We start from the raw sequence: 9837 nt of genomic DNA, 5'->3' as shown, positions 1-9837 counted from the left end.
GAGTGGTGCTGGAGGTGTGCAGGGGGTAAGGGGTCTGTGGGCAGCAGGTGTCAGTGGAAAGGGTTGGGTGCATGCCAGTGTCCTGGTGCTCCAGGTAGAGCCGGAACTGGTGAGGCAGGTTGGTGAAGGTGACCCAGATTATGCAAAAGGAATCAACGCGCTGCTTATCATCCCAGTCCTACTGCACAAGGTGCTGCCACCAGTGCTGGCTGGCACAGCGGGCTCAGAGGAAGCAGGGCTGGAGGGACAGGAGGGCAATGGCAGGCCCATCAGTGGCCTCCTGAAGCCCCTTGTCAGCGTGGTTAGTAGCAGCAGCAGCTGCCTGGTAGATGGGGCCCTAGGAGGGCAGGCTGTGGGCAGGTAGGCAGTCACTGCATGTGGGTGAGCCAGGCGGAGTAAAATGGCTGTGGGCCAGGTGACGATGACTGCAGCGGGCCAGCAGAGCAACCGAGGTGGCCAGCAGGATCAGGGGACCCTGTTCCTTGCTGCCAGGCCCAGAGGCTGAGGCAGCCATAGCGCAGGGACACAGACGGGACAGAGCTGCCACGTACTGCCTCTGTGCGCGCCACGCTACTACGCTACTCATCTGAGCACTGGAATTGGCTGCCCAGAGATCACAATAAGGGGCTGTGTTTTAAAGATGGCTTCCAAGTGCTGAAAGCCAGGTTTTGGCTTCAGACATAGCTGCCAAGTGTTGGCAGCTGGGACCAGAAGCTAGAACTCCTCCCAGTGGCCACAGGGGCACATAGCAGGGCTGGAGGAACCTGGTCCCTGGACATGTAGACCAGGTCCCTGCACATGTAGACACCTGCCCAAAATCACTTACTGCACATTAAGCTAACGCACAGTAAATCTAGTTGCAACTAACTGCAAATGTAGACGTGCCCAGGTATGTCTACAAGTGCATTAGATCCGGAAGCAGTTTACTTGCGAGTAAACTACTCATAACTAAACACTCCTGGGCAGACGTCTACATGCCTAGACTCCCCCTAGGTGCTAGTGCAGGGACTGGCAGGGAGCATCGAGCCAGGAGACTGCTGTCTTCTGTTCAGGGTTGGGACATTGCTCCCTGCCCTCAGGGTCTGCCTGCTACTGGGGCAGGGACAATGTCCCCCTGCCCCGGCAGCAGGGAGCTCCCAGTCCCAGCTGTCTGCCCTTTAGTTGGGGCAGGGGACTTGGAAGGAGCTGCCAGAGAGGGACAGGTCCCAGCCCCCTGCCCTGATCTGCTGGTGGAGCAGCTACCAGCGATCCCCCAGCTGGGTAGGGATTCCCTGCCCATCTGGGGGCTCGCTACTAGCTGTCCCACCAGTGGATTGGGGCAGGGGGCTGGGACTTGCCCCACCCCTTCAGCTCTTTCCAAACCACAAGCCCCAATTGCCTCATGGGGCTGGGCAGTGGCAACATGTAGGGGGTGCACAGGGGTGCACATGCACCTTGAGAGTGCCAGTACAACCCTGACCAGCTGCACTCACCACTTAGGCGATGGGCAAGGGGGGCAGGCAGGAGTGCTGGTGCCCTGCCCCCTGCAAGTGCCAGCGGATCACTGCAGCCACTCCCAGAAGCAGCCACAGCCACTCCTGGAAGCGGCTGCAGCAACTGGCCACAGCAATCAACCATCACGGGATCAGCCACACGGGTTCCCCCAGCCAGTGAGATCGTCCGCAGGGGGTGGCGGGGAGGGGGACACAACGTGCCCCCCCCGACTAAAGGTGGCACCAGTCACCTATGGGGCTGGGACCTGCCCCTGATTGGGACAGTTCCCAGCTCCCTGTCAACAACTGCAGGGTAAGGGTTGGACAGCCTGTTCCCCACTCAGCTCTGCACTTATGGAGTTGGGCAAGGAATAGGCCCCCCAGCCCCCTGGGGCATGGAGCTCCCACGACCATGGAGCCAGCACTGGGAAATAAGGATCTCCAAGCACTGGCCCCATGACAACAGAGCTGGTGCTGGCTGATAAGGTTCTCCCAGCCCCCTCTCCCTGATCATGATGGTGAAGTGGGGGGCTGGGAGATGAGGATTTATGAGCCCCCACTTCCCGGCTGCAATCTCAGAACATGGGGCTTGGAGCTCCCTGCTGCCAGGGCAGAAGGACCTAGTCCCTGCCCAGACGCCAGTGGTGGAGGTCGCCCCAGCAACAGGCTGCTCCTTGCCCCCAGGAGCTATCTCCCACCTCCTGGTGGCTGGCTGACCAAAAGCAGATTTGTTTCCAGTCATGTATCTACACAAAAGCTACTGCGCAGTAACTACTCGCAAGTAAATTTGCTACTTGCAGTTGGAGGTAGCAAATTTACTTCAGATTAGCGAGGTTTACTACACAGTAAGCATATGCACGTGCAGACGCACATGCTTATTGCATGGTAAACTATACTACTTCACAATAAAGTGCCTTGTGTGGATGCACCCAGTGTAAATGAAAACCTAGGGAACAACTGAGTAGCACCCCGTAGATTGGGATGCCAAGCACTTGACACACACTGCTTTGGCACAAAAAATGGACTTGTTCTAGTCTGAAAGTGATTCCTGACACTTGAAATGATTGCCCTTTCACTGACTCAGCCCCTTTGCCCTCTGAATTCTTCGTCTAAGTCTCCTACTTACAAGTTTAGCAGGGGAAGGGTATGTCAGTGCACACTTGCAAATTATATAAAAATTATATTTGGGAAAGAGGAAAGACGTTCTAGTTGTATATGGCTTAATGAAAGGAAAAACTAGAAGGTATCTAGTTTTGGGGCTTTTGTTCTGCAAATGCCTGGATTTTGTAATTTGAGAATAGTGCAAGATCCTTGGAAAGCAAGCCAAGAAAATTAATGCCAGTTCTACTGTTCATTTCTTGGGCTCTCAGAGCCACATATGTCATGATTATTTTTTGGGTGTTGCTGTCCCAGCCCCTCCCTCCCCCTTCCCCCATGGCTGCCCCGCCTGCTCCAGCTCCAGCCCTTTAAGGAACCCCTCCCCCCAACCACCCCCCCCAGACTCACAGGTTCCTGCTCAGCAGGGGGGGTGATTCCCACTGCCCCATGCTGTGGGGGGGCGCTCTGTATGAGCCCCGCAAAGCCCCAAGGCCACTGCAGGAGCCAGTGAGTGCGAGGGTTTTTAGGTTTTATTCTTTCTTAATGGGCCGGAGTTGGGGCAAGCAGGGCAGCCATGGGGTCTTTGGGGGAGTGAGGGGGGCATCAGGGGGCTCATAGAAGAGCCCCTCATGCAGTGGGGGGCAGTGGGATTCACACCCCCTGCCCAGCCGTACCCAGTGAGTAGGGGCTTTTTTTTAAAGCACCAGGAGCTGGGGCCAGGTGGGGCAGCCATGGGAGGAGGGCTGGGGGAGCAGGCAGGGGATGATAATAATATGCAGTAATCTGGTAGTTGACCTTGCCTGTGAAGACTGACGTAAAAAAGGCATTGGATACTCCAGCCTTTTCTGCAACATCTGTCACTAGGTTGCCTCCTCCATTCAGTAAGGGATGCACACACTTTCCCTAATCTTTCTTTTGTTGCTGACATACTTGTAGAAACCCTTTTTGTTACCCTCCATGTTTCTTCCTAGCTGCAACTCTTTGGCCTTCCTGATTTCATCCCTGCATACCCAAGCATGCTTTTATACTCCTCCCTAGTTATTTGCCCAAGTTTACACTCCTTGTAAGCTTCCTTGTTGTGTTTTAGCTCAATGAAGAGACCCCTGCTCAGTCAAACTGATCTTCTGCCATACTTGCTATTCTTCTTGCACATTGGTATGGTTCATTCCTGTACCCTCAGTAAGGTTTCTTTAAAATACAACCAGATCTCCAGTATTTTTTCCCTCCTCAGACTGGACTCCTAGGGGATCCTGCCCATCAGTTCCCTGACTGGGTCAAAGTCTGCTTTCCTGAAGTCCAGGGTCCTTACTCTGTTGCTCTCCTTCCTTTCTTTCAGCAGGATCCTGAGCTCAATCATTTCATGGCCACTGCTTTCCAATCATCTCATGGTTGCTGCATCTCACCTTACTGCTACAAAGAATGCAAGAAGAACAAAAAAAGAAGACTGAAACCCTTAGTGGTAAAATTATCTTAGTGCATGCAAGTAAGGCTATCACTTCAGTTGGATATATCCCTAATAACTTTAGTTAGATGGCCTCAGTCAAACCGAAGTGCATCTTTGATTTTGCCAGGTTTCAAATGTTAACTAATAATTTCCATAAAATCTCCTTAAGCAACAAACTTTTTAAATTTCAACATATGGAGAGACTTCTGAAGCTGGAATTGCTAATCAAAGTCAAAGTGCAAGGCCTTCTGAACACATACTGCCTACAAGCTAGAGAGACTAGGGTCAGCCTATGGTAGGACTTTAGGTCCCTGGACACATGACATTTTGCCTAGTGGAACTGGTCTTTCCATTGATGTAAGAAAGGAGAAAGTACATGCCATACAGATCTACTCAACTGTAACTCACTCAAATCTGGTGCAGAATTATCCCAGGAAAAATTAAGGGTAAAAAAATCGCACCATTGTAAATTAAGCCAAATTAGGTATTGAGGGGTAGCTGTTTGCTTAAAGCAAACTGGCTATTTCCTGCTCCTTTGTCATCTAGTAGCAAGGCCCTGTAATAATGCCAACTGAGAGTTGGGAAAGCTGAATGTCTGTATTCCCTGTATTCTAATATAATATACATTAGTGTACAAAACCAATACAATTTACCTTGGTGTAAGCCTCTTGCATATACAAGATTAAGGCAGCCTTTTAATGCTCCTGCCTGTTACTATAGATAAGGCAACAATCAAAGTCAAATCACGAATTAGGACCTGATGGAAACCTGTTAGGTCAGCTCTTACACGTATTCACAATAAGCAGCAAAAATATATCCCCTACAATCTCTTCTTGCTCCAGCTATCATTGTAGAATTACATTGTCTTGAGAGAGATCTCATAAGAAATTACAGTATGACCATAATTTTTGTCTTAATTTGCTTCACTATAAGCAAAATAAGTTCTTTGGTATTGAACTACAGTTAGAAACAGTTAAAGCCTCATTTACATCCCATAATTAATTGTTTATCTGAAACTATGTTAGGAGTAATTTACAAAGATGTAGTGTTTCTCTTGTATAAGTACAGAGCAATCACAGAATATTTAAAATGTTTATGCATCGCTCACATGTTTTAGCACCAACCAAAATGATGAGTCTGTTTGGAGGGAGGGAGATGAAAATATTTAATATATTTTAGTAAGCTGCAAGATCTGCTCCAGACATACTGAAATGAAATAAATACTGTGCTCAGGAATCTCCAGGAAATTTTAAGATGAAAATTGCATGTTGCTTCTAAATTTCTCCAATGTATTGCATATATAAACATGAGGTAGGTGTGTTTGTGTTGTTAAGAATATTCTTTTTTTAAAAAGTAATAAAATGTCAACTTTGCAAAAAATCTCCCAACTAAACAAAAACACTTTTTGATCTATATTAGCACAGATCTGCAGAACAAAATACTGTGCCCTCTCTCACATTTGCAAATGTGAGCCCAACCTAAATTACAGTAAAATGGATGGAACAGCAACATTCCCTTATTAGACTACTTGCATAAAAATTTTTATTACAGATATGTACAGTTACAAAATCTAATTTTACATAAGGACCAGCCAGTCTGGTAATAACTATTCAGAATTGGTTTTTAGTATCATTGGTTATTTGGTGTTGAGAATCTTGTTTCTGTTTCTCAGTTGCCATACAATATATTCAACTAGGCATACCTAAAATAGATGAAAGAATACAGTAGTTAGAATCAAACATTCAGCCTTTTGATGGCTTACCATGCTAACCAAATTAAATTAAATAATACTCATGTAACTTTCCTTTGATCTGAAGCAAAAAATTTAATTGACAGCTCCTTAGAATTTGTTTAAATAAAAAAGAAATAGTGGAAGTCAGCTTTGTCTCACCAATGTTTACATATGCATTAAAAAGTAGAATCCTAATATATTAAATATAATATACTAAAACATAACCTGTTTTTAGAGTTTTTACTGGATGAGGAGTTTTTGCTTCTTGTTTTGCAAATCAAAATGGAAACATTTTTACAGAGGCCAAAACTCTCAGAAATATCTCCTCTTGCATGTCTAGTGACTCAACCCCAAGTCTTTGGTCCTTTTGGGTCACTTTGCATTAACTAACACAGAGTAGCCTTCAGGGGAGCAGAAATAGCCCATAGAGAATTCCTAGTATGAAGGGGGGCCTCTGCCCTATCCCCTACCATGAGGGGAAGGGCATACATAACATGACAGAAACTTTCTGATACGAGTTACAGAAGAGATAAGGAAGGGAGGGTGGATGGTGAGGCAGAATAGAGTTCACCATGCTTGACTGGGGTAAAGTTTCCTGATGGATAATAAAAGTGCCAACCATACTGAAGGTACTGTAAGAATCTTGTGTCAGTGGCTGAAGTTAGGACTGTCCCAGCTCATATGGTCTTAGCTGCCGTAATTTGAAAATCGAGTCCCTCACCTTTTCATTTCTAAGTCCCTGGTTAAGGTTGAAATGCCACATTCTGTACCATTAAAATAAAAAAGAAGCATTTTTCAGGTCCAGGAAATATTAGCAAAGGTGTGTCAATGTTTTTGTGGGGTTGGGTTTGTTTTTTTTAATTCCTCCTCAACATCAGGCTGCAACCTTGGTGAATTAAAAAAAAAAAAATCAATAACCAATATAAGCGACTACAATTTTACAGTGAAAACCTTCTGTGCTCATGTACTGGAAAAAATAAGTGTGCTACAGAAGATTTCAATATCAAGTATACTAAGTATTAATGTAAAGAGTAGGAGAAACAGCTTTTCTAAAATAATGTAAAAAATGCTCAAAGTAAGCATTTACTATCACTTTCATCCATTAGTCCTGCAGACTCAGCATGGCTAAGGGAAAGTGGTGTGGATTCCATTTCTTCTTGTGGATGGAATAAAACCGTTTACTAAATTTTACCTACAAGGTCAATCCAGCTGAAGTCAACCAGGACACATAAACATCAATCATGGCAGTATTTGGCCTTGCTTGTGTTATTTATTAAGGCTGTGCGAAGCTTTGGGTACTGATTCTATTTGGAGGAAATCTGGCCCGATTCAGCAGCCAAATCTCCGAATCCAAATCAAATCAGGAGACCAGTTAAAAGGTCTGGATTGATTCGAAGCTCTCCAAAGCAATTTAGAAAAGATTTGGAGAGCTTCAGAGATTCAGGCAGTGCCCACTGGCTACAGCAGGGAGCTGGACCCAGACTCCATGCTGGTAAGTAAGGGGCAGGGGAGGGGACCATGGAGGGGATCCCCACCAGGCCCCATCCCATGCCTGCTCCTCCAGTCCCCCCCCATGGCTGCCCCACCCACCCCAGCTCCTGGCCCTTTCAAAAAAAAGCTCTTGGAATCAATTCAATTCGATTTGAATCGGCACCCAAAGCTCATGGCAGAGTCCCCCATGCAGCATGGGACACTGGGGGGCAGCGGGGATCACCCCCCAACCGAGCAGCAGCCGGTGAGCGTGGGCTTTTTTTTTCAAAGACCCAGGAGCTGGGGCTGGGCGGGGGATGGGCCGAATGTGTGATTTGGAGATTTGGCTGATTCAGCAGCAGCCAAATCTTCAAACTGGATTTGGCCAAATCAATTCGGGACAATGATTCAAATCACCGAATCAAATCACCATCTCCTGAATCGGCCAAATCCGAAGCAAATACTACCCACTTTGCACATGCCTATAATATTTATGCGTGTATTTAATTTTTCAAGAAAGAAAGAAATGCTCCTGAGCTTCAGATATTATAGTAAGTTTGCAGGCTAGCATTAGGTTTTGGGTTTTTTTTTTTAATTTATGAACTTAAGGCATTTGACATGAAAACTAACTGAGAAACAAAGCATGGAATCACACCCTGACATTTTTAGTTATTTTTTAGATTAAAACTCTATCCAAAATAATGCGAACCACTTCCATATTTGATTGCAACTTGAGCATATTTTAAGTGATGCCTGTTAACTGGGCGGTGACAGACTTGGAAAACAAATGTTAGTGCTTTTGTAAAGAACATCGCCATCTTAATTTTAACAACTTTAACGCAACCTTCATTTACTCTTAAAAAGTAGACTGGCAAAATCCAATTGCTACGAAATCTGTTCACATTAGTGTTGGGTGGTGCTGGAAAGAAATTATCAGAGACTAAGGCCAAACTACACTTCCATTCTCACAGAACGATTTTATGTTTTGCAGATGAACCAATCAAAAAATGCAACCAACAGGAGCCCAGTGCACGTCAAATAGCAAGTCAGAAGAAGCTCAATGTTTACATCAGCTGGTTTTGCTTAAAAAAAAAATCACTGCAGGTTTTACCCAACTGATTGTGATTTAACCTTATTAAATTTTACACAAAGGAATCTATATTTAAAGAAGACAACCTCCATTGTGCTAGATGTGTAAAGGAGAAGGGGAAATGCCTAACATTTCACCATATGCCAGTGTCTGCTTTGAGAGACTTACAGAAGATTCCTCATGTAGGTCTCTGTCCAACATGTGGGAAACAAATAATACGGGCCTACACCATTTCCCATGTGCATGCTTGAAAAGACCTGGAAAAAAATCAGTTCTAATGTTTTCATTAGCACATCTGTTCTTTATGCCAACACAACTCCCTGAACACATCTGAAGTCAGGAACTAACACAGCTAACAACCTCGCTCTGCTCAAGGATGCCACCACACTCAGCCAAATGAAATGGACTGCAATCAATCTACACAAGAAACATGCCCAGGTATGCTCAGATAATCTTCTTTCCGAGTGCTTTCTATATATCTTAGTTTATACGGTGCATATCTACCCTGCCTTCTGCTTCATTTTTTAAGGTATTCTTTGATGCGCTTGCTGTGTTATGTTTAGGGACAAAACAAAGCTAACCCCAAAACCCAAAATGCACAAATGGCAAGTATGAAGGGACTATTTTACTTTATTCACTTCAGAAAAGGGAGGATTAGTGCCTTTCCCCCTGGACTCTTCAAAGGGATCCTGACAGGCCACATTCCCCCTGGACCTGTATGTGACCACTATCCTCCGATAATAGGTTTTCTCCATCTCCACAGCAGATGAACTGGATTGACCAGTATATATGGGATGAATCTGGGGGAGGGGTGAAGTGGTACCCCAATTAGATTCCTGCTTTACTCAAACTTTTAAATCAACTGCCTACTAGGGGTACTGGAATTTCTATTCACACAGCATTGAGGGCTCAGGGCTTCATAGCTCAGTATCATCTACCCGATTCCTCTGCTGTCTCTTCATTTCATAGGTGTTAATGACCCTATCTTTTTTAATTGTCTTGATGCTCCACAATTCAAACTATCCTTTCTTATGTGATGTTGTTGTCCATTAGCCATACCTAGTAATGCCTCTCTTTTATTTCACAGCCCTGAAGACTGTTTTTAGCTCTAGCTAAAAACCTTAACTCAGGTGTAGTAATACTAACTCGGGTGTAGAAATTACTGACAATGCCTCCAATACTTCACTATCAAGACACTCAGGAAGACTAGATTTTGTTTGACATCATGGGTGCTGGGCGGGTCCCTGAGGGCCCTGTTCCCCCTTGGGAAGAGGTCAGATTGACTACCTGTCCCTTACTGAAGACTGGCAAACCCAGGTTGCTGTGGACCCTTGTAAGGGGCTGCAGGGAGCACAACACAGGGGGCACCACTTGTACGTGTGCACATGCGCATGGCCAGGGATACAGATCCCCCAGCTGCCTGCAGATCAGTCTGTGGGGGTACAGATTGAGGCCCCCACGGTGAGGGAGAGAGTGGGTCTGGGGTGCTGCCCAGCCAGGGCGGTGAATGGAGCCCAGGGCCAGGGCAGGA

At 45.9% G+C, this 9837-nt stretch overlaps 1 protein-coding gene across 1 annotated transcript in view; it reads right to left on the bottom strand.

The window, feature by feature from the left end:
- Positions 1 to 5365: 5365 nt before the first annotated feature.
- CARM1 (coactivator associated arginine methyltransferase 1) overlaps positions 5366 to 9837 on the bottom strand; it is a 200552-nt gene continuing 196080 nt past the window's right edge. Inside the window, exon 13 of the mRNA XM_019517635.1 lies at positions 5366 to 5716. Coding sequence (XP_019373180.1) covers positions 5707 to 5716 — 10 coding nt within the window. The 3' untranslated portion in view covers positions 5366 to 5706. The remainder of the gene's footprint in view (positions 5717 to 9837) is intronic.

The sequence above is a fragment of the Gavialis gangeticus genome, unplaced genomic scaffold, assembly GCF_001723915.1.
Source record: "Gavialis gangeticus isolate Ggan-Ray unplaced genomic scaffold, GavGan_comp1, whole genome shotgun sequence".
Taxonomy (NCBI): domain Eukaryota; kingdom Metazoa; phylum Chordata; order Crocodylia; family Gavialidae; genus Gavialis; species Gavialis gangeticus.
This window is presented reverse-complemented; position numbering and strand designations above follow the sequence as displayed.